This window comes from Schistocerca americana, chromosome 6 (genome assembly GCF_021461395.2).
Source record: "Schistocerca americana isolate TAMUIC-IGC-003095 chromosome 6, iqSchAmer2.1, whole genome shotgun sequence".
NCBI classification, from domain to species: domain Eukaryota; kingdom Metazoa; phylum Arthropoda; class Insecta; order Orthoptera; family Acrididae; genus Schistocerca; species Schistocerca americana.
The window spans coordinates 183,499,080-183,525,754 of NC_060124.1; the positions used below are offsets into that span (position 1 = coordinate 183,499,080).

Sequence of the window (26,675 nt, forward strand, 5' to 3'; positions counted from 1 at the left end):
ATGGATATTTTACTTTTGTTATGGTGTGAAGAATTAAAGAGGCCATCTTAAAAGGTTGGAAGTGCGCTACACACATGAGTGGTTCTTTAGGCAGCAGAGTATGAATGTGCTTTTTAGGATAGAGAAACACATCCACAGACCTAATGATCCATTATGTGCCACATTCAGAGAGTTTAAGTTGATGCATTTTTAGGTGGCGAATTCAAGGGAGAACTCACAGCATATTTACACGTTTATGTTCAGTTTTTGGCTGTGCATGCCCTGTCACTAACCTTAGTGGATGAAATGCTGACTACCCACCCGCAAGTGGAAGATACTGCAGAAGCAGGCAGTAGTGTTTCACTTAAATCTTTGCAAGATCAGATAAATGCCCTCATCCCTAGGAATCGGGAACTAAAGGAACAGCTGCAGAGATGCCTTTTGATAGACAAATAGATGTAAGCTATGTCCCCACAAAATGTGTGCAATACTTGCTGAATGTGTTCTTGACCTGATGGGTTTCAGTTGATTATTCTGCATCTAGATTTGGCAGGAGACATATGAACCTATGTAGGATTTGTTGAATCACTACAGAATGCTAGTAGCTTTGATTGTTGGTCAAGGGATTATTTAACCAAACTTTGAAGACTCACCACTGCGTTAGAAAATATGGAAAACAATACATGAAGAATCTGAAAATGTTGATGGACAGAAAAGTATATGCAATCTCATAACCTATTAAAAATAAACTGAGAGATAATTAATGCATTTGTCACAGCTGGACAAAAACCTGTTGTACTTCATGGTTGTTTGAGGGAAGGCAGTATTTGTTGACTGCAGATTTAACACTGCACAAAAATCCAACTGGGGATGCACAGCTGATAGCATAGAGGCCTTACCAAATTCCCTATCACTTGCAGTTCACTATAGAAGAAAGCCTTCAACAGCAATTAGATCCAGAAACAATTCAGCCTTCTTCTGGCCTGTGTGACGTGGGCATCATCATAGTAACTAAAAAAGGTATAAATGGGGAAGGAAATTATCACCTCTGTGTCTATATGTGAGCAGTAAATTAAGGTATCACACTTGACTCTTATCCCTTCCTCTATGTCAATGAAACACTCAATGCAATTATGCAATGGTCACAAAGCCTTTGACTAAATTGTTGAAAAAGAGAGTATTTTTCCATTAGATTACTAAATGTGACATGGCAATAGAGAAAATTAAAGATGTTTTGACAAAATCCCATCCACCATCCTATTGGGACCCTGAGAAAGTTGATACACGATGCCAGCAATTAGTTTTGGTTTTGTTCTCAGTCAGAACAAGAGGGTGTTGAGAAACCAATTTTTTGTGGATCCCAACAGATTCACAGAGTAGAAATTAATCACACTACTTCCAAGAACGAGCTGCTGCCTCTAGTACTCAGTGTAAATTATTTCAAGTGGTACCTTCATGGCAGATGTTTTACAGTAACCCTGCCCATTCTGCACTACTATGACTTATAAATTTAAAGGACCCAAGTATAAGACTCAGTGAGTACGATTACGAAATTCAAGATAAGTCTGGCAAACTTCACCAAAATGCTGATGTACTAAGTAGGAAAGTCTGTGTATTGAAATTGGACTAAATTCAGTTAGAAGAATTGGAAGAGTCACAGGGAAAAGATGAAGAATGCCAGCAACTTTCTGCTCTACCAGAATTGGTGTCGGAAGATGGCGATTTCTAATATAAAACCCTGCAAGGAAATTTACTGATAACATTTAACGGATTTCAGTCACATTAATAGCCCACTGTCACGACAGTGTTCCAGCTTGACATGGTGGGACGTGAGCAATAAATGTCTATGTGAGACCATTAAATATTGGTAGAAAGGTCAGTGGAATAACACTGAATATCATATCCTTGACTGTATTCCTTGTGCACAGCATGCACAACAGTCTAAGACTAAAATCCTACTCCAAACACTACTTGAAGTCCTCAGCCCCTTTGAAATGTAGCTTTGGACATCCTAGGACCATACCCACAGACACAACACAAAAATAAGTACATATTATTGGTGACAGATCACTTTTCAAGTTACCTAGCCTTCGCCCCAATTGCTGATGTGACAGCAGAAACTGCAGCAAAAGTATTAGTTACACATTTCATTCTACCTAATGGAAGTCCTGGTATGATACAGATCAAGGGACAAATTTCATGGCTTCATTATTTGTTCAAGTTTGCAAGCTTTTGAGAATGGGTTTGCCTGTTGGAGCAACCGCATCACACAGACTTGTTACTAAAGTCAATGTAGCTTCAGATGGACAATCTCCAAGCACACAAGGCAACTTTGCTCGAGGCCTCAGCACCATCCCCCCCTCCTCCTTGATGTCCTCATTTGTCCTTGTCGTTTCCACTTTTCAATGACACTACGGAGAACTGGGATACCTATCTGCATCGACTGAAGCACCATTTCACAGTTTAAAGTTATGAATAATTCATTGCAGTGATCATTATTTCTGTCTCAGGTGTCGCCAGACATGTTTCTTCTGCTCCACAATTTGGCACCATTGTCTGAGCCCACTGTGCTCTCCTTTCAGGAGAAATGCACTCTGTTGACTAATTATTATTCATGGAGATATCATTTGCTTGCCTCCACGCTCAAGTTTCACCAATACCATAAACACGCTTCTGAACCAGTGACTTTCAAGGTCTCAGCCTGTCAAGGCTGCAAGGCTTTTAACGGGGACTCCTTGATTCGTGATGAGGTTCAGTTGGTAGCCAATACCGAGGTAAGCAAAGCAGCACCAAAACTGGATAACTCATTACTGGAGGGCATCTTGCACGTCATACACTTGTTCAAAATTATGCAGGCAGCTAACGAATGACTTCCAGTGAGACCAATAGTTATGGGGTTTGTGCATCACCAAGTGTTCTGAACCCACTTCACAGGCATAGGGCGACTCCCAGGTTGCAGCAACACTGTGATTCATTGGTGTCCAACATCTCTAAGCTGTATGAGCCTCCAGTAGCTCCTCGCTGAGGTCACGGGAACCGCTCCATTCACGCCATAATGCTTTCCACTCACTAGCATACTATCTTGACTGCTGTGTGCCCTGCATGCATTGTGGCAAAGAGGGTCACCTCAACTTAGTGTGTCGAATCTGTGCAACCCACTCCCATCCCTACCCCCAATAGTGCACCAGGAAACTGTATATGTGCTGCAGTCACGAGTCCCCTCCAGGTGACCCCTCCATGCAGAAATTGTTTCTGATGCTTCGCATTTCTCACCAAGACATCTGTTTTCAGGTGGACACAGGGGCCACTGTTTCTTTGATAAATCAGGTGATGTATGCAGAACTGGGCATGTCCAGGTTGTCATCATCCTCGCAGCATTTGGTGAACTATGGGGAACATTCTATTTCACTTTGTGGGGAGTTTTCAATAACTGTGGCCTACAAAAGTGTCACATGGGTCATCACATTACTCTGTCGACTGTCCATCTACTACTGACTGTTTTGGCCTCAATGCCCTTTACACCATTCGGATTTTCTATTTCCACCGAAGTAAAGGTTGTATCAGCCGCAATTCCTTTGCAGGAACTGTATGATATCTGCCTGTGTTTGCATCTATATTTGAGCCAGATTTGGGCTGTGCCCCAGATTTTCAGGTGCATATCATCCTTTGGCCAGACGCCACACATTATTTTTACTGTGCCAGACCAATTCCAGTTGCCTTACATGCTGATGTGAAGCAGGAACTAAATTGTCTCCAGGCTGCTGGGGTTATCGAGCCAGTGAAATCTAGAACATGGGCCACTCCACCAGTCATCATCAGAGAGTTCAGTGGTTCTCTCCAACTGTGTAGAGATTTCACGGCTACAATCAACGCTCAATCACAGGTGGAAACTTATCCTATCCCGTGGCCAGAAGACAACCTTACCATACTAACTGGAGTGGAATACTACTACAAAATTGGCCTCACTGATGCTTACCTCCAGTTACCCTGAGATGAGGTACACAGTACATCATTGTAATTAATACATTTAATACATTTTTAGATTGTGCAAGTACGTGTGCCTCCCATTTGGCATTGCCTCAGTCCCCACAATTTTCCAAAGGTTACTTGAACAGCTCTCGCAGCAAATTCTCGCTTGTTTGAATTATTAGGATGATATGACTGTCACAAGACCTTCCCGTGAAGAGCATTTGCAAAAAAGGATGCCCTTCAACTGGACTCCTGCCTGTGACCGGGCTTTTACCCATTTGAAAACTATGCTGAAATCTGCCCCTTGCCTCAAGTCATTCTCTCCCAGTTGCCCATTGGTAGTGGCAACTGATACGTCTGCCTATGGCATCGGGGCTGTTTTGGTGCACAGGAATGGGGATGACTCTAAACAGCCTATAGCAGTAGCTGTCAACCCGAATCAAGTATTCGTGTCGTCCATGGTTCTCATCCATTATTTTATAATAATATGCATCTAGTAACCAAGAACTGAAACCAAAAATGTAAAATAAGGTTAAGACTGTAGTTTCCCCTGCTCAGTAACAAACAAAAATATTTATATGTGCTTAATTTTAACTGACATTGAAGAATTCAGTGGTAAGCTAAGTACAGGTGGCTGCTTACCTCAGGGGCAGAAGAGTAAGAAGTGTGGCCATTGTGGGGTTAAAGGATAAGAAATGGAGAATGTTTATTGTTTGTCTTCCAGGACTGAAAACACGGGTGTTCGCTACTTGTACCGATCAGCTGCTGTGGTACAAATTTTGTCATGGAAATAAGATAGATTCGTAAATTTGCAGTACAGAGATGGGCATCCTCACATGCGGTACACATTTATAGTCAGGTATATGAAATTAAATTAAGCTTGATGTAGTACAATACAACAAATAGAAGGAAATAGGCATCAAAAACATTTAATAAACATTTGTAATCATGAAACTTCCTGGCAGATTAAGACTGTGTGCCAGTCTGAGAATCAAACCTGAAATACAGGTTACCTGGTGTAAGTAAAGCTATGAGGCTGGGTCATGTGTTGTGCTCAGGTAGATTATTTACCTGCATAAGGCGTGGGTGCCAAGTAAGAGCCCTAATCTGGACACAGCTGTGATCTGCTAGTAAGTTTCAAATCAGCGGACACTGCTACAGAGTGAAAACAACAACATATCGTCAGGCAATTACAGTGACACAACTTTCTGGTCACTGAGGTTGGCAGTGGTATGAAATAGAACAGTCAATGCAAAATGTGAATCTGTAGGGTGCCGACTTCTAATGATCAGTATTGGAATGGCCAGCGGCCAATTCTCGTGCCCTTACTGTATAGCCAGGCTACTGATGGGTCACAACAGACTAATTTTCGTACAAAGTAGTGAAGGGTACAATAATCAGTCACAAATAATATTATTTGATATCCAGATTTTGGTCACTTTGTAGCCATCTTCATTGCAGTAAATGTAAGTTAAAACATCAAAATCACTTGTATATGCACTTAGTCCCAACAGCGCTTTCACATTAAACTTTTAACATGAATAGTCACCTCACGGCAACCACTTGCCGACACTCTTAGTATGTGCAAGTAGAAGACCTTGAGGTTGTGACACCTCTGAGTCCATTCATCTAAATCTTTTGCCATTTCAACATGTTTTTCCAGGTTATCTTCTCTAAAATCCACTAAGTCCAATTTCTGCAATCACCCTTCCACCCTCCTTGTTTACTCTCTTAACGCTCAACCAGCAAACTGTCATTTTGTCACTAAAGAACACTCATTTCAGCAATGCCTGCACGTTGCAACGAAGTAGGGGTAATTTTTTTTTTTTTTTTTTTTTTTTTTTTGGGGGGGGGGGGGGGGATGTTTGTTTTAAAACACTCCCTTCTTTTTGGTACTTGCTTAATGAAAGAGTAAATGACTAATGGTGAAGTTATTCACCGTTGCTTCCACCAAAGTTTGACTCGTGAACCACCACATGCGTCAGCACGAATAAAAAATTAATTAAAGCAAGAAAAATACCGTTCATAGGGATTTCCAGTGTGTGGGTGGATTTCCAAATATTTACTTCATCTCTGTCCAGGAGCCAACAAATACATCCATCACATTTAGCCCTAAATGAAAGTAATCACAGGTTTATTAAAATTGCTGGTGGGAATTTGCGGTGAAATAATGTTCACTTTTCACAATCTCAATTTATTCCAGAAAAACAAGCGAAATATTCTTTCACAGTATCCACAACAATTTATTATTAAAATAATATTTTTCTGTGTGAGAATCAAAATGTTGACCATCATCATGTGTTCGCTTAACCTTTAGGAAATACACGAAATTATTCAATGTGCTTCAACACACTTGTAAGCTGAAGTTTCTGTAATCGCAAACTAATGATGTTTTTAATTGCCGATCACCATCAATGTTAACTGCTGAACAGTTCATAGAGGTTTAGACAATGTCGCCTTACCCAAAATTATTCAAGGGACCAAACGCTGAACATTATTTCAAACTCTTTGCGATCGACACTCATGAAATATTTATAGTCGCAACCAATCCTTCACGTGTCGTAAATTAATTCAACATCACAAGCTGAAATTATTTCAGAATTCCTAACAATCGTCGTATACGAAACTTTTGGAAGCCCCAGCCGAATACTTAGAAATATTTTGGGGGCCACTGATACTTCATAGCCTCACATTGAATGCGCATCAGTTATAATATTTCGGACTTTGGAAAACATATACAAACTATAAATTTAATGCTATATAAGACATATTACACGTCAATCTGGTCGCAAAATTTATAAGCTTTTCAACGCTGCTCGTAGTTTTCATGTAACCTTAATGGTTTTCTGACAAGTAGTGTTTTTGATCATATGGGTGCCGTTTGTGTTGTTATATCACTAACAAACATTAAACAATTAAACTAATTATAGTCGTACATCTCTCATTAACTCTATTTACTAATGCTATCGCTATTTTCTGTTACATGTTTCAATTGGAAGAACATTCACTTTTACATGTACGGTATATACATTCCCCCCCGGGGTTAGAAATATGAAACACTCGCAGGAAACTGAATGGACGACTTCGATAGTGCTCACTGAGTCCTATCGATCGACACTATGTTTGTCTGCGTTTGTCTGAATGGCTTAAGGCGTTAGCGAGTTATTAATCTGTATAGAGCTTTTAACATTAAAAAAAAACCATTTAACATTTAATAACTTGTAGCATCTTCACTCACGCACTCGTTTACAAGTTTTGTCATTAAAACCATGTGTCTGGTTTCTCTGTCACTGATTTGGTTCAGTTTTTATTTAGAGTTTCCCTTATTGCATATTTTCTTTATTCAGTTGGTTCAGCCATGGTGGCTACCCTCCAACGTTTGGGTTTTTTGCACCCCGTGTTTAGATCGTCAAGCTTGCTACCTGCAGTTAAGTTTTCTCATACTCTGAGCTCCGCCAATCACTGCGCGTCAAAGGTGCCACCACTTACTGACACGGTGCAAATATCGTCCAGCCCAGCATGGCCCATAACTGTCAAACCCTGCTCTTCTTGCCATCGATATACCTGCCGACTCAGCTGCCAGTGTTAATGACAGGATGCACGTGCATCGCTGTGTTTGTTGTTAAAGTTATTAATTGGCACTTTTCAGGATGTACAGTGTGAGCACCACGGGCGTACCCAGCGAGGGGCAGGGGGGGGGGGGGGGGGTTACCCTACTGCATCAGAGGCCAGGCCATCTGTGAAGGCAGCCATGCCATATACAACATCTGCTGCAATCATTGCACAGTATTTTATAATGGTATGGCAACCGACCATCTTTCCAATCCCGGGCTTTCCGCTCCCGGGATTGGAATGACTCCTTACCCTCTCCCTTAAAACCCACATCCTTTCGTCTTTCCCTCTCCTTCCCTCTTTCCTGATGAGGCAACAGTTTGTTGTGAAAGCTTGAATTTTGTGTGTATGTTTGTGTTTGTTTGTGTGTCTATCGACGTGCCAGCGCTTTCGTTTGGTAAGTCACATCATCTTTGTTTCTAGATATATTTTTCCCATGTGGAATGTTTCCCTCTATTAATTCACACACACACACACACACACACACACACACACACACACACACATATATATATGTGTGTGTGAATTAATAGAGGGAAACATTCCACATGGGAAAAATATATCTAAAAACAAAGATGATGTGACTTACCAAACGAAAGCGCTGGCACGTCGGTAGACACACACAAAAAAAAAAAAAAAAAAAAAAAAAAATATATATATATATATATATACACACACACACACACACACACACACACACACACTCCTGGAAATGGAAAAAAGAACACATTGACACCGGTGTGTCAGACCCACCATACTTGCTCTGGACACTGCGAGAGGGCTGTACAAGCAATGATCACACGCACGGCACAGCGGACACACCAGGAACTGCGGTGTTGGCCGTCGAATGGCGCTAGCTGCGCAGCATTTGTGCACCGCCGCCGTCAGTGTCAGCCAGTTTGCCGTGGCATACGGAGCTCCATCGCAGTCTTTAACACTGGTAGCATGCCGCGACAGTGTGGACGTGAACCGTATGTGCAGTTGACGGACTTTGAGCGAGGGCGTATAGAGGGCATGCGGGAGGCCGGGTGGACATACCGCTGAATTGCTCAACACATGGGGCGTGAGGTCTCCACAGTACATCGATGTTGTCGCCAGTGGTCGGCAGAAGGTGCACGTGTCCGTCGAACTGGGACCGGACCGCAGCGACGCACGGATGCACGCCAAGACCGTAGGATCCTACGCAGTGCCGTAGGGGACCGCACCGCCACTTCCCAGCAAATTAGGGACACTGTTGCTCCTGGGGTATCGGCGAGGACCATTCGCAACCGTCTCCATGAAGCTGGGCTACGGTCCCGCACACCGTTAGGCCGTCTTCCGCTCACGCCCCAACATCGTCCAGCCCGCCTCCAGTGGTGTCGCGACAGGCGTGAATGGAGGGACGAATGGAGACGTGTCGTCTTCAGCGATGAGAGTCGCTTCTGCCTTGGTGCCAATGATGGTCGTATGCGTGTATGGCGCCGTGCAGGTGAGCGCCACAATCAGGACTGCATACGACCGAGGCAAACAGGGCCAACACCCGGCATCATGGTGTGGGGAGCGATCTCCTACACTGGCCGTACACCACTGGTGATCGTCGAGGGGACACTGAATAGTGCACGGTACATCCAAACCGTCATCGAACCCATCGTTCTACCATTCCTAGACCGGCAAGGGAACTTGCTGTTCCAACAGGACAATGCACGTCCGCATGTATCCCGTGCCACCCAACGTGCTCTAGAAGGTGTAAGTCAACTACCCTGGCCAGCAAGATCTCCGGATCTGTCCCCCATTGAGCATGTTTGGGACTGGATGAAGCGTCGTCTCACGCGGTCTGCACGTCCAGCACGAACGCTGGTCCAACTGAGGCGCCAGGTGGAAATGGCATGGCAAGCCGTTCCACAGGACTATGTGCAGCATCTCTACGATCGTCTCCATGGGAGAATAGCAGCCTGCATTGCTGCGAAAGGTGGATATACACTGTACTAGTGCCGACATTGTGCATGCGCTGTTGCCTGTGTCTATGTGCCTGTGGTTCTGTCAGTGTGATCATGTGATGTATCTGACCCCAGGAATGTGTCAATAAAGTTTCCCCTTCCTGGGACAATGAATTCACGGTGTTCTTATTTCAATTTCCAGGAGTGTAGTTAAAAAAAGGTCCCTGCACAGGGGCCTTACAAATAGAAATTGTGCAGATCACCCAGCCAGTCTATTGGTACATCAAATTGAGATTTTATTTCTACTTTTTCACTTTCACATTCTCATACAGGACCATCATTTACGCACAGGTTCTCTGTGCCTGTTGAATGTAAACTGCTGGCACGCTCACTGTTCACTTGTTCTTGGGCTCCACAGACTGGTGTTGGCTCCCAGCACAAGCTTTTTGTGGCGCTGGCTTTCAGCGAACCTTGGCATAAATTCATTTCTATTCTCCTTATTTCTCAGGCTTTGATCTGAGACAGAAATTAACTTCTTCTCATGATCCCTATGACTGGCTGACAGCCTCAAGGGCTAACCAGAGGATGCTCATATGTACTTTGTCCACTGAATATAATGAGTCGACTTTTAACTACCTTGGTTATTGAAAAGAACTCCTTCAGATGACAATGTCCTTGCCTGTCCTGTCTAGCACTGCTTCTGCATTTAACTTATTAATGGTAATAAAGACTGTTTGCTACTAAAAGTGAATAACAGTAGAACTTCGTGAATTCCAGTGGAATATATACTGCAAGGATAAGCTAGTCATCGATGATGGTGGCATATTTATTGCCATAGCAAAATCAATTATATCTAATGAAGTTTGGACAGTTTCTGCATGTAGAATTATCTGGTGCTTACCTTCTGCCAAAGATGGATCATATATGGTCACTGGTTATTTTTATAGCTCATCTGCCTCGGGCACTGTGCTGGAAGAAGGCTTTAGGAAAAACTCTGTGAATGCCATGCATTAAGTCTGTTATCAGGCTAAGGTAACAGGGGCAATTTCATTTTATCAGAGACTTGGGTTGTTCAAAAAGGTTTCAGAGACAAAAATCATGTGGTACTGTACAGAACATCTTATCTCAAAATTACCTTGAGCATTTGCATGGAAAACTATTCATGACGGTGACATGTTATATCTACAAATGATTGAACTTTTTGGTACAGTTAATCAGAGGAGGGAATCAGTGACTACAGGACTGCTATAGCATCAATGGCAAATTAAAAGAAATCTTAATAAAAATGGTACATATTTCGGCTTGGAAGGTACAAAAAGAAACAGATTGCAATTTACCTGCGAAGGCAACATCAATACCCCTTATGGAGATAAAATACAAAGCAGCCACTGATAAAACAGAGTAATGAACATTACAATATAGACATGCATCTATACAGAAAAGTTGTATGGGATGGGTTAAAACTACCCTTGTTCAGAAGTCATGTCAGAAAGTTGTTTAGCAGAGAGCTTCCTCATAGTTTCAGATGAAGTAGACGAGTTGTTGATAATCAAGAGTGAAATTTGCACAAGGATAGCAATGTGAATATTATTAAAGGAATTTAATGGTAAAATTCTGTGCAATGATTTCATAAAAAAATCCTAGTTTTGATCTTGTGTGAAATTAATAAATGGCTCAAAATTACTTACACAGACACTCAGTGATCACAGTGGCACCAGAATAGAGGATGACATAGAAGTCCAAAATACTGAACACCGTTTTCAAAAGCTGTTTAACTGAGAATGATCATACTACAGATCCCCGTTTCATTCACCACACACACGCTAAAATGACATACTGAGAAGAGAAATCACAGAATGTGTAGTGCAGTATTATGAAACGATGTGTGTACAGAGTGTGTAGTGACTGAGTGTAAGAAATGAATGAACAGCATAGCACTCGCCTTCTGCATTACTAAATAACTTATTTATAGAATGGTATTGTACAATAGGGATGAACCAAATGATGCAACACTGTTCCAAAAAGAGTGGCCTTGTATTTGGAAAGGGGATGGTTCTAATCTTCATCCAACCACTGCGGTTATGTTTTCTGTGGTTTCCACAAATTACTTCAGTGAATGGTGGAATGGTCCCTACTATAAGGCCACAGAGGTCCCACCCTTGTCCTATTAGACCTGAAAGTAGTAAATGTCTGTATATGTGAATTATACTATTTCTGAATTTCAAATATTCTTTTAAAGGAGATCTACAGATGACCAACCAAACTACTACTATTAGAATAGAGGAAAATAGCTAAAATTGTTCATTAGAGGAAAGGTGACTAGACATGATGGACACCTATATGTTTCTTGACAGATTGTTGCAAATAACTAGTAACTCTTCTAGAAAAATTTTATCATAAATCCAAGCTATTGAAAAATGTACAGATTATTTCTGTTTTCAAGAAACATTGCTGATAACAATCTGCTGTAGAATTACGGAACACATTTGATTCTTGCTTACAATATCTATTATATGAACAAAAGTCTTCTCTGTAGGAACCCACATGGATTTTACACACAAAAGTCTTCTGAAACTTGGCTTCTTCTGTTCCTAAGATTCAGAAGGCATCAAATCATCAAACAAGAAAGTAGTTTTTGGTATACTCCAAGGCTGTGTCAGATAGTCATTACTATTCACATAATAAATAAATTATCTTATGGATAAGACTGGAAGCTCAGAGTAGCTGTCTGTGGATGACTGTGCTGTCTGAGAAGAAGAATGAGGTATGTATTGCCAGAGTGAAGTCACAATTCTAGAAAACCGAAGTGGAATATAGGAAAACCTGCAGAGGATCAACACCTGCTGGCAGTGTTGGTCACAGAGTGAATTTTCCAGAGGTGAAGGATTTGTGTCATTTCTGCCAGCATGAATGACTTGCTCCCACTGAGCAGGAAGCACATTAAGTTCCAATAAGTAGCATGAGCCAATACCCTGTTTCTTACATACCTGGATACAAAAATCTTCAGAAATTAGGGGCTGGCCGAAGTGGCCGTGCGGTTAAAGGCGCTGCAGTCTGGAACCGCAAGACCGCTACGGTTGCAGGTTCGAATCCTGCCTCGGGCATGGATGTTTGTGATGTCCTTAGGTTAGTTAGGTTTAACTAGTTCTAAGTTCTAGGGGACTAATGACCTCAGCAGTTGAGTCCCATAGTGCTCAGAGCCATCAGAAATTAGGGCCTACCAATTTATTTCCATGAACCATGGACCTTGCCGTTGGTGGGGAGGCTTGCGTGCCTCAGCGATACAGATGGCCGTACCGTAGGTGCAACCACAATGGAGGGGTATCTGTTGAGAGGCCAGACAAACGTGTGGTTCCTGAAGAGGGGCAGCAGCCTTTTCAGTAGTTGCAAGGGCAACAGTCTGGATGATTGACTGATCTGGCCTTGCAACAATAACCAAAATGGCCTGGCTGTGCTGGTACTGCGAATGGCTGAAAGCAAGGGGAAACTACAGCTGTAATTTTTCCCGAGGACATGTAGCTTTACTGTATGATTAAATGATGATGGCGTCCTCTTGGGTAAAATATTCCGGAGGTAAAATAGTCCCCCATTCGGATCGCCGGGGACTACTCAAGAGGACGTCGTTATCAGGAGAAAGAAAACTGGTGTTCTACAGATCGGAGCGTGGAATGTCAGATCCCTTAATCGGGCAGGTAGGTTAGAAAATTTGAAAAGGGAAATGGATAGGTTAAAGTTAGATTCAGTGGGAATTAGTGAAGTTCGGTGGCAGGAGGAACAAGACTTTTGGTCAGGTGATTACAGGGTTATAAATACAAAATCAAATAGGGGTAATGCAGGAGTAGGTTTAATAATGAATAAAAAAATAGGAGTGCGGGTAAGCTACTACAAACAGCATAGTGAATGCATTATTGTGGCCAAGATAGACACAAAGCCCATGCCTACTACAGTAGTACAAGTTTACATGCCAACTAGCTCTGCAGATGATGAAGAAATTGATGAAATGTATGACAAGATAAAAGAAATTATTCAGGTGGTGAAGGGAGACGAAAATTTAATAGTCATGGGTGACTGGAATTCATCAGTAGGAAAAGGGAGAGAAGGAAACATAGTAGGTGAATATGGATTGGGGGGAAGAAATGAAAGAGGAAGCCGCCTTGTAGAATTTTGCACAGAGCATAAATTAATCATAGCTAACACTTGGTTCAAGAATCATAAAAGAAGGTTGTATACCTGGAAGAATCCTGGAGATACTAAAAGGTATCAGATAGATTATATAATGGTAAGACAGAGATTTAGGAACCAGATTTTAAATTGTAAGACATTTCCAGGGGCAGATGTGGATTCTGACCACAATCTATTGGTTATGAACTGCAGATTGAAACTGAAGAAACTGCAAAAAGGGGGGAATTTAAGGAGATGGGACCTGGATAAACTGAAAGAACCAGAGGTTGTAGAGAGTTTGAGGGAGAGCATAAGGGAACAATTGACAGGAATGGGGGAAAGAAATACAGTAGAAGAAGAATGGGTAGCTCTGAGGGATGAAGTAGTGAAGGCAGCAGACGATCAAGTAGGTAAAACGACGAGGGCTAATAGAAATCCTTGGGTAACAGAAGAAATATTGAATTTAATTGATGAAAGGAGAAAATATAAAAATGCAGTAAATGAAGCAGGCAAAAAGGAATACAAACGTCTCAAAAATGAGATCGACAGGAAGTGCAAAATGGCTAAGCAGGGATGGCTAGAGGACAAATGTAAGGATGTAGAGGCTTGTTTCACTAGGGGTAAGATAGATACTGCCTACAGGAAAATTAAAGAGACCTTTGGAGAGAAGAGAACCACTTGTATGAATATCAAGAGCTCAGATGGCAACCCAGTTCTAAGCAAAGAAGGGAAGGCAGAAAGGTGGAAGGAGTATATAGAGGGTTTATACAAGGGCGATGTACTTGAGGACAATATTATGGAAATGGAAGAGGATCTAGATGAAGATGAAATGGGAGATAAGATACTGCGTGAAGAGTTTGACAGAGCACTGAAAGACCTGAGTCGAAACAAGGCCCCGGGAGTAGACAACATTCCATTAGAACTACTGATGGCCTTGGGAGAGCCAGTCATGACAAAACTCTACCATCTGGTGAGCAACATGTATGAGACAGGCGAAATACCCTCAGACTTCAAGAAGAATATAATAATTCCAATCCCAAAGAAAGCAGGTGTTGACAGCTGCAAAATACTAACGCGAATTCTTTACAGACGAATGGAAAAACAGGTAGAAGCGGACCTCGGGGAAGATCAGTTTGGATTCCGTAGAAATGTTGGAACACGTGAGGCAATACTAACCTTACGACTTATCTTAGAAGAAAGATTAAGAAAAGGCAAACCTACGTTTCTAGCATTTGTAGACTTAGAGAAAGCTTTTGACAATGTTAACTGGAATACTCTCTTTCAAATACTGAAGGTGGCAGGGGTAAAATACAGGGAGCGAAAGGCTATTTACGATTTGTACAGAAACCAGATGGCAGTTATAAGAGTCGAGGGGCATGAAAGGGAAGCAGTGGTTGGGAAAGGAGTAAGACAGGGTTGTAGCCTGTCCCCGATGTTATTCAATCTGTATATTGAGCTAGCAGTAAAGGAAACAAAAGAAAAATTCAGAGTAGGTATTAAAATTCATGGAGAAGAAGTAAAAACTTTGAGGTTCGCTGATGACATTGTAATTCTGTCAGAGACAGCAAAGGACTTGGAAGAGCAGTTGAACGGAATGGACAGTGTCTTGAAAGGAGGATATAAGATGGACATCAACAAAAGCAAAACAAGGATAATGGAATGTAGTCAAATTAAATCGGGTGATGCTGAGCAGATTAGATTAGGAAATGAGACACTTAAAGTAGTAAAGGAGTTTTGCTATTTAGGGAGTAAAATAACTGATGATGGTCGAAGTAGAGAGGATATAAAATGTAGACTGGCAATGGCAAGGAAATCGTTTCTGAAGAAGAGAAATTTGTTAACATCGAGTATAGATTTAAGTGTCAGGAAGTCGTTTCTGAAAATATTTGTATGGAGTGTAGCCATGTATGGAAGTGAAACATAGACGATAACTAGTTTGGACAAGAAGAGAATAGAAGCTTTCGAAATGTGGTGCTACAGAAGAATGCTGAAGATAAGGTGGGTAGATCACGTAACTAATGAGGAGGTATTGAATAGGATTGGGGAGAAGAGAAGTTTGTGGCACAACTTGACTAGAAGAAGGGATCGGTTGGTAGGACATGTTTGGAGGCATCAAGGAATCACAAATTTGGCATTGGAGGGCAGCGTGGAGGGTAAAAATCGTAGAGGGAGACCAAGAGATCAATACACTAAGCAGATTCAGAAGTATGTAGGTTGCAGTAGGTACTGGGAGATGAAGAAGCTTGCACAGGATAGAGTAGCATGGAGAGCTGCATCAAACCATTCTCAGGACTGAAGACCACAACAACAACAACAACATCACAACACTAACAAAATGTAATAACCAGCCATGTATCTTTTTTTTAATTGAAAACAGCAGCCAGCAGCAATCACTATTATTCTGACTAACTGGTGAACATTTCTTGCTGCGAACACCCAACTACAGACACTTTTATTTCAACCACTCATCATTAGCTTGTTTTGCGGGTGCGGTTTGTTTAATCAACTGCTGTGAACATGTGCCGTGAAGTAGTATGTAGTAGTAGTAGTTTGTAAAATATGGATTTCCTGTCAAAACTGTACTGCTGAAATCCATTTTTTAAAGAATGTTCAGGAGTGGATGGTAAAGAAATGTTGTAGTGTATTGCTAGGTGGAAAAATTTGCAGCACATATAGAAAGCAAACATCATAAAAGCCACCAACCCCTGCAGGTGTTGCCTCAGCTGTGTTAGGTACTTCCAGAGAAGACGTGAGTGAAGATGAAATAGTACCAGATCTGACACTGGATTCTTTAAATACTAGTCTTCAGTATTTAGGTGAATCTCCAGCATGAGAAAATGTGTGCACAGCATGGATCATACTTATGTGGCACTGCTGGAATAAGAAGTGTGTGACAAAAATGGAGAAAGAGGGAGCACAGCCCAGCTTAAAGATAGGTTTCACAATTCAGACTGTGTGTGTGGCAAAATGCAAATTTTGACAACACTTTTAAAGAGCTGGAGTATAGCAAAATTCAGATTATATGGTATTAAGAGCAAAATAGCTAGTAGTACACAGTATATTGGTGACACCAAATCCAAAGCCACATAAAACACTGTGTGAGAAAACTGTTCAATGTGTAAGTGATTTTTACTGTGATATCAATGCAAGCTGTGTGATGCTAGGATGAAGATTGTCTTTATGAAAGGAAATGGAATTAAAGTGCAGAAGGAGAAGTGGCTAGTGTTACACATCTTAAGGACTTGTACACATATTTCGAAGATACATACCCAGATATAAATACTGAACTGTCAAAATTTTGAAGCTGCGGCCAAAGTACCATGTTCTTGCCAACGCCACTGGGGCCCATGCTGTCTGATGATTGACTGATTTTTTTTATTGGTCAAGTTTTATCATGCAACACAAATTGTACAACTGATATAGGACAGGTCAAAGAAGAATTGCAATAATATGTAGTATTAGCAAATAGTAAGCAAATTAAAATGAGGTACCTCTTCTTATAATTTAATTTTTAAGTAACGTTACATATTCAGAAATTCTTTTTCACAGCAGAAACAATGCTTTATTAGTAACACCTTTAGTTTAATTTTAAATTTTGGCTACATAGCATTGTTTTTTATTTTCTATGGTATCTTATTGTGTAGGCTAATATTATTCCAATGTTAATTATGCTCCTGTGCTAGGCTGCATTTTTGCTATATTTTTGGCATATTTCATTTTTCTCTGGTACAATAGTTGTATACAATTTTGTTCTGCAGTAGTTTTCCTGTTTTCAAGAGGTAGTCTCTAGTGAACAAGATAATTTCATCAATGAATAAGTTTTCATCATTCAGAACACCAAGCTCAATAAAATGAGATTTATTGGACTCCACCTTTTTTATGGCCACAAATTGTTCTTAGAGCTCTTTTTTTATGTTCTAAAAATCTTTACGCTGTGGGTTGAGTGTCCCCAAAAACTGATCCCATGTTGAAACAGTGTGACGAACTGTGCATAATAAGCCTGCAGTACTGTTGTTTTGCTTGCTGTAGACGTTAATATTCTTACACCATAGCACAGGGATGAGAGTTTCCTAGACAAGTTATTTATGTAGATGTCCCACGTAAGTCCTGCTGAACCCAAAGACCCAAAAATTTTGTGACATATATTATAGGGGATCAGTTTCTGACTGTGCTCGAATACACATTTTGATTATATGGAGGAAATAAGTGAAAATTGACAAACAACTTTTTTCAATATTTACAATGACTTTGTTTTTTGTGAACCACTCAGAAAGTCTTTTCATAGAACTTCCCGCTGTTGACTACAATGTCTCCTGGGCTGGATCCAGTAAGCCATATGCTGGTGTCATTGGCAAACAGGATAATTTTTTGGGGACTCATATATTCCACAGAGTCATCCATAAATCAGTGTGTGTCTCACATCAGAATTTTACATTAACGATTACAGTGTGTAAATGGAGAGAAGTAAGTGTGAAGAACGCGCATGACTGTCATACACTGATTAGCATTTGTTACAGGCAATCCTGCATTTGCAGCATGTTTCTTAGATGTTGTCCAAGTGTTGCAAGAATGACTGATTATCTGTTTGGTATAAACTGCACTGATGAAACTATGTACAAGTGTTAGTTAACTACAGGCAGAGTAGTTATCAAGACTGTAAGAAAATCGACATATGATTTCATTGAGGTGTTTGCAGCAAGTTTACAATTGCTACTACCGCACCCATTTATCACACTGTGACAGTCACAGTTCTTTAGAATCACCACAGAGAAACTCAAAGTAGATGAATATCTTCTTCTTTGTGATTCGTTACAAGTCATCTATATGTAGCTTACTACAGAGATAAGAATACTAATGAAATATACCATGTGACATATGTGGAAAAATATGACTGCCTTGAGCATGATACACTATGTGAGTATTCTATCCAGTAGAAATTCATCAATTTCTCAAAATGTCACTTTCCATCACCGAAACACATTTATTACTTTTTGGGTGAACGTGCAGCCCTATACAAAAACATAAAGAATTCCATGAATCTGTCCTACCAAGGGGAAGTTGAATGGCATTGTTTTTGCTACAGCATCTGGTAAAGGACCTTGTGATGAGGTTGCAGAGGCTGTAAAGATATTAGCCACACAACAGCCTTAAGCAACCTCATAAAAACCATATTTTGACATCACAACTTGTTGTTTTAATGATGCAATGAAAAAAAGTTAATCCATGTGTCTTCCACTATGTATCAGCTTCTAATCATAATTGAGACAATGCCAAGCTGAAGCAATGTTTTAAAAATACAAGGTCGATTCTAAGTCACCATTGTACAATATATATTAACAAAGGTATAGTGAAAAGAAACACATATTCTGCTTCTTTAGAGAACACAGAAGAGTCAGTGGCTGGTGTGGTGAAAGACATCCAGTTAACAGACACACACAGATCTGTTGCTTTTATGTATGACAGTCACTGGTGGATTGCATATGTCTTACAAACTTACAAAGAACCAGCTTCTTGCAGCCAAATGGACCATCTCTATCTTGTGTCTCCTGCCAAACAAGACACTTGTGTTATCATAACATGTGATGTTCTCATAAGACTGGATCCAGTGACACCAACTGGAAGGACAAACACTCTACCTGCATCAAATGTGGTGAACATTACCAATTTGACTGAAGACTTGTGAGACAAGATTTAACCAATTTTATTGCTTTTTCACTGAAGCTACAATGTACGTGGTTCATAATACTGCTAAAATGACATAAACCATATTTCTATACAGAAGTACTTATGGACTGTACTTTTTAGTAATTTGTGTCTCATATTTATGTGCTGCCTTCTGCATTCTGATGGTGTACTGTCAGTCATAAAATAAATTTTTGGTAATATGTCTTTGCTGTGCCATATTGAAATTTAACATGTTTATAGTAGCATACTGAAACAATACAATTTATTTTTTTATAAAAAATGTTAATTGTGGGGTGTTTTGAGGTAAAATGCTCAAAGGTCACAGTCAATGACATTCAATGTGAAAATTATGGTCCATAACATTCAATGTGAAAATTATGTGAAACCTGCCATGTTGCATATCAACATGAAGCTCTACTCATTAGCTTTCCAATAATACAAGTTTCACTGCTACATCTGGATTAGAACCAGAATTACCAGTCATTTATGCTGAGACAGAAACAGGTAAATTTAACAAAAAGTCCAAATTTTACAGACCTGTAACTTTCTTCTCAAGTGTCATACGCCTCTGCAAACTGGCAGTTTTCCATCTCCCATCTGGATCAACGTATGTGCCAAAAACTGAGAAGGTCAGGTTGAAAATGTTGCTTTTCTGTGTTGAACTGACATGGAATTATCCTGAGTCGAAAGAAGCAATTAATTACCAAAAACAGACCAACTGGGGATGAGCCCCAGACCTTTGGATTAATTTTGGTGCTCGCTCACTGCACCACACAATTTGCACGGATCTCAACATAATATATTCCGTAATTTCACAACCAACAGTATTCTTAGACAAAATGCTACTGTGTCTGACACAAAAGGTGTATCACAACACACAGAGTGAAAGTGTCTAGTGAACTATTTGAGCCACAGGTAAATTCTTTGAAGTCTGACATATGCCATGTAGATGACATCTGGTATGTTTTCATCTGTAAGTTTCTGTTGCAGATATTATTCATGTGTTTTGTTTAAATCACATTATTTAGTTCTTGTGGATGGTGGCACGCATCATATTGTTTGGTATGCCTGCACACAACGACTCAAAATGTCATGACCAATGCCCACCACAAGACTGAATACTATCTGGTGGTGTTATGGACATGAGAGACAGTACAGTCCATTTTAACATGGAGCAGAGATGACGGGAAATCCTTCTCATGACGATACAGGCTCGAAGAGGGAAAATCCACAGACAGACGCAACTTTAATAACTAAAGGGAGACTGACACTGCCGGGTGCCTGGGAACAAGCCTCTCTGAAATGGCAAAGCTGTCTGGCTGCTCACATTCTACTGTCGTGAATACCTATGAAAAGTGGTCGAAGCAGCTGAACCGCAAGTAGGCGCCAATGTGTTGGATGTACACAGCTCATCTAAGAACATGGAGGTCAGAGGCTCGCCTCTCACTTAAGCAGGATAGGCAGCAATCTGTGGCAGGTCTGATGGTAGAGGACAATGCTGGAGAACACACAAGTATTTTGCAACACATCATTCGGAGTAGTGGTTAATAATGCAAGGGGATAACTACAATACTTTGTCACACTACAATAACATAATGCTTTTGGAAGAAAATCAAGTGCCAAGATCTACAGTGCATGATAGTAATGTCTCGCTATTCTCCTAATAAACAACATCTTACTCACCATGTGGGGGATGATAGCTCAGTTTTTCAGGTGGACTAAAAAGAGAACATGAAGATGGAGAATAGTGGCATGTTTACAGGAATGGAATCAACTTTCTGAATGGGTCAGAGTTAAGTGCGAGGGGCATAGCAGCAAGCAAGCTCACAGTTCTGGAGTCACTGGCAGGTGTCCTTGATATGTGTAGCAAATGAAGAGGAAAACTGTGTTTCTATCAAAGAACATTGTACAATGAGGACTAACAAAATGAGCCAGTGCATTTGTTAATATGCTGACCTCATCTTCCAGAGGATGGAGTTGACTATGTCTGGCCATGCTGATTAAGTTTTCCTAAATCATTTCAAGCGACTGCCAGGGTGATTCCTTCATCAAGGCCAAGATCGACCACCTGTCCTATCCTCATAGAGCATATTTATATGTTCTGTGGGTATGTATATTTTCAGTGTATTATGATGACAAATCCTGCACCATTATACAAGATGGATGTATAATATAACTGGATGAATAAATAAATAAAAAATTTTCAATACACTCATTGTACAAGCAATTATAACACCTCTCAAAGGTTCCCTTTTTTTAAACTCAGATGACCACAAAAAAGAAAACAACATAACATAGCTAATAAATGTACAACAGGGCAATGAGAAGGTCACATATTCTCTATCACTGAAAGGGGGGGGGGGAATGTACAATAAACCAGTATTGTTCTATGAAATTCAATTCTTCTACAATCATATGTTAGGGTTCATCATTGTTGTGAGCAATTTTTGAAAGTTCACTATATCTGCATAAAGTGAGTGGCTATTTGTTACTTTAACAAAATATGCCAATTTTGGCCTGACATTCATAACTACACCATATTACATAGGCCTACTTCTTTTAGAACTACAGACTAGCATTATACAAAACTTTTCATGTTGTAAGTACACCATTCAGACCATTAGAATTACTACAGCAATCATATGCATACTTCATTGAAATAGCGTTACTCTACAGTTTGGAACTGGGAAAAGTGTAACTATACTATAGTGAGTTATGTTTCGGTGGCAATTAGCAAATGCTCTGTTGGAATGTATCATAGTCTCTACACAAGGATCGTAATGACATGTTATCAATGGTACCAAGGTATTTTTTTATGCGATATGTGAGTTAAGAATGAGGCCTTTTAGCGTACAATAATACATCCTAAGAATGACAACGTCGCCTTAAGTACGCTCAACATTCCTTTCGTTTAAAGTTATTTTTCTATTTCGATAATAAAACAATTTGTTTCATTAACCATAAATCATACTGAATTACCTCCGCATGTCTCGAAGTCACCGCTTGGGCCTCTTTGTCAACACTCTGACAATCATTTGTTTGGGTCTCTCCATCACAGACAGCTCTGAAATACATAAAATATTGTACATAGTAGGAAGCTCCGTGTAAGAAATTTTAAATCACAACTGAAATGAGATCAACGTTCAGAACACAATACCGCAGGGCTACATTTCGCTTCTGGTTACCTTTCTGATTTCCAAGCAGACGAGAAACCTACAGATTCCGAAGAATGTTCGCTGAACATAACAAGTTATTAGTTTTAGATTCCGCGTTGTCAACACTCCTTCTCTTCACACCTTCCGTACTTCTCACTCTAGCCTTGTTTATTTACTTTCGGTTACCTTAGCAACACAACTTGTCGCAACTTGGATTCAGTGCTACCAAAGCAACGGAATATTGACCACATAAATATAAGTCACGGTACCGTACCTACATCAGCGCTAATGTTATTATTTTAGATGTATAAGCTACACGTTTCCATATTAGTATTAATAACCTGTTACTCTAAGAATCACTTTAGACACATGAATAAACACACGTTTTTATCGAGGACTGGGCAGGGTGTGCTTTAGTGAAGAAAGTAACTGGGCATTTGTAATGACTTAGGAAACCGACAGGAAACGTAAATTACGATGCCCATATTAAGCATGAGCTTCCATTCGCCGGAATATGGGACCAGTGTCTTAACAAAGACTATTATTAAAAAAACCTCATTCAGTTGTATCTAACGTGTAGCGATCTTACGTTTGTACATGATTGAATGAAATATTTATGTAGAACAATTTATTTATTTATTCATAAAAAATCTTTCAGACTCTGGGACATAGAACAAACACCAAACAAAACAGTAACACATCACAGCAAAAGTACTGTATTATTTCAGCGGATACATAATTTTTAACTTTATCCACAAAAGAGCTTGCAGTTGAAGCAGTCTTGTTTCAAGTCTCTTGTACCTTAGATGCTCAAAAAATTCTGCTGCTGATTAGAAACAGTGATCTAATAAAAATACCCTTAGGGATTTGCAAAAGAGTGTGACTGATGATATGATTTTTACATTTTGTGGAAGACTATTATAAATTTGGTGTGCCACTGTTTATTTACACAGTCCAATACGTCATCATTAATTCTTAGTCTAGCATAATTGTATTTTTTATTAGCATCACTGTGTTTTTTATTAAAATAGAAGTACATGCAATTAGTTTTCCTTACAGTTAGAGTTACTTTATTTTTCTGTGGACATCTTTGAGGGCTGCATTAAGCCTTTCCTCTCTGGCTGTGATTGCTGTGTTGCTGTCATCAGCAAACGAATTTTTTTTTACCACATCCGACACACTACGGGGAATCCTTAACGTAAATAAGCAAAATGACTGTCCCCTGTGGTATGACTATATTAATAAGGATAGAGTAGCATGGAGAGCTGCATCAAACCAGTCTCAGGACTGAAGACCACAACAACAACAAATATAATTTGTATATGACAGGTTCGTTATTAGAAACCCTTTTGTAGTATGTGATGATGACGATGTTTGGTTTGTGTGGCGCTCAACTGCGTGGTCATCAGCGCCCGTGAAGTATGTGAGATCTCACCGCATTGCACCTGGTTCCCTAGATATGACTTAAACCAGTACTTACAAGGGAAACTAGTGGCAAAATGGCCCAGTGGGTAGCACAACGAAAACAGAACACTGATCAAGCATGAAAACAGGGAGAAAGTGCACTGAACTGTGGAAAAAGAAACAAAACAGAACCAGTGAATGGTCCAAGCTAAGCATATGCAACATCGAGTAAAACCTAAAAACCGTGATGTGTTGGTTATATGGTCACGGCGTTGGACTGCGATGTGGGAGATCCATGTTCAAATCTCCCTCGTCCCCTTTTTTTTCACAAAATTATGAATTCACTGTCTGGTCATTAACGTCCCTGATCTTCTTCTATAGTCTTTGCAATTGTCATACTAGACACTGGTTATAGAGCATCAGTTATGTGATAAAAACATATTACTGTCGCAAGTAACTGTGTTGAACGTTGAGAGCAGGTTAGATGGCGCATACACCTCTCACAGAAATGAAAACAAAAAATTAACGGGTGTTACAACAAAGGAATTCAAGAGACAAGACCTCCAAAACGGAATGCAAGAGTCATAACGAGTAGTACACCTGTAAAGCAAATAGGAGATGCGTACGTCTGGAGCCTCATCACCTTATAATCACGGGGTCCACGCATCGAGTACGGCTGAACACTCACAGTATTTCGTCATCACTAGTGGGACAACCTGCATGTCACCCCACATTCCATTGTTGTCAGATGTATCCAAGATGGCGTCGTGTAGACTTGGCAACAGCACATGACATCATCCAACATGGTGGATTTTGGCGGGAAGGTAGGTCAACTGGGCTACCTCTACTAACCTAACCCTCCAGAAAAATTGGCGGGGAGTTCAAATTCTTACTGAATAATGCGTCACACTTTAGAAAAAGGTGGAAACAAAGGACTTGTCTTTATTATTTAACCAATTTCAAGCAGATGTGTTCGCCACTGAGTCTGGACTCAAACTGGTCTAGTTCATATTCCTGACACCAGAGAGCACCACTGTGATGTCAGATCATGACACAAGTACCGTTATTCAAGATGGCTGCACCCAGTGTATCCACCATGTGGCTTGGTACACTGAGGACGCTGTTGTGATGTTAGCTTATCACACGAGTACCGTTATTCAAGATTACTCTGACATCCCAAACACGCCACACTGTCCGACAGTTCAGGAGCACATTGGGGCTGTTGACAGCTGCCACGTCGTCTGACAGTTAGCGAGCACGGGGGGCTGCCCGGTCGCCACAGCTGGTGCATGGGCTGGTGCTATTGGAAAAGGACTCAACCCACACTAGGCTGATGGAGAGAGGAATTTGGGCGCAATTTATTTAGGGATGTACCATAATCTAAAATGGTGCCAACTACTAGGTTCACCACGAGCTCCAGACCCCAACTGTCTTAGTACATTTCGTCGCCACCAGAGGACGCCTTCGTGACATCAGGTGATGACACAAGTACAGTTATCCACACGCTCTGAGATACCCCACAGCATACAGACCTGCAAACTACTCCTACATAACTCATGTATAAGGCTCTACACATACGCGTGCTAATTGTAAACTGTCAAAAATAACGCATTGCACAGTGTACAGACATGCAAACCACTTTTAAATAATGCAATGCATTTATGTACAGATAGCCAAACAACTCCTAAATTGTCAAAATAATAATCCATCTAAAAGACTCTGCTTGCTAATCGTCAACTGTCGAAATCATACACCAGCCTTTATTTAAAGAATTAGAGGTGCACGACCACCCAGTGTATTCACCACTGTGTCCAGAGCCCAACTGACTTAGTTCATATCAATGCCACTAGCGGACGCTGTAGTGACATCAACTGATGTCGCAAGTACCGTAATCTAAAATGGCGCCACCTAGTAGGTTCACCACAAGCTCCAGACCCCAACTGTCTTAGTACATTTCGTCGCCACCAGAGGACGCCTTCGTGACATCAGGTGATGACACAAGTACAGTTATCCATGACAGCAGCAAACAGCGTGTTCTAAGGTTCAAATGGCTCTGAGCACTATGGGACTTAACATCTGTGGTCATCAGTCCCCTAGAACTTAGAACTACTTAAACCTAACTAACCTAAGGACATCACACACATCCATGCCCGAGGCAGGATTCGAACCTGCGACCATAGCGGTCACGCGGTTCCAGACTGAAGCACCTAGAAACGCACGGCCACACCGGCCGGCAACAGCGTGTTCTGCACGAGGTCTAGTACTCAATACCACCAGCAGAGGACGCTGTCGTCCTTTTCGTGATGCAAACCAAGATGGTGATAGGAAATGGTGGGGAAACGACTCAGCCTTCTCTAGGCTGCCGAAGAGAGTAAGTATCAAGTGCACTCTATTTACTTTCAAACAACTTATTAAAGGATAGATTACATCTATCACACTAATACAAAACATCCACCTTGATGTACCTGGGGTCATGTTGCACAGCCCACAGACATGCAACCAACTCATGATTACAGTACACAATAGCAAACTCCTCCTAAATAATTCTTCACACTGATGTGTAGACATGCTCAGTACTCATAAACTGTCCAAATAGCGAATAGCAGGGCCTACAGACCCGCTCGCGAAATAATGCAATCAATGCACGAAGGCACAGTCCGCCACCCCCTGTCCAGTAGAGTACACAGGGGGTAACGATAAGTGATGCATCCGTCAGATGTCAAACCGCGCACAGCCCGTGCTTGGCTTCCATAAGCATGAGTTGGCGGCACCCCCATTCATACATAACACATGA

The 26,675-nt window shown here is 40.8% G+C and overlaps 1 protein-coding gene across 1 annotated transcript in view; it reads right to left on the bottom strand.

Moving 5' to 3' along the window:
- LOC124619876 (cytoplasmic dynein 2 intermediate chain 2-like) overlaps positions 1-22,968 on the bottom strand; it is a 92,576-nt gene extending 69,608 nt beyond the window's left edge. Inside the window, exons 1-2 of the mRNA XM_047146499.1 lie at positions 22,508-22,968; positions 22,302-22,386 (exon numbers count right to left, since the gene is read on the bottom strand). Coding sequence (XP_047002455.1) covers positions 22,302-22,386; positions 22,508-22,566 — 144 coding nt within the window. The 5' untranslated portion in view covers positions 22,567-22,968. The remainder of the gene's footprint in view (positions 1-22,301; positions 22,387-22,507) is intronic.
- Between the last annotated feature and the right edge of the window lie 3,707 nt (positions 22,969-26,675).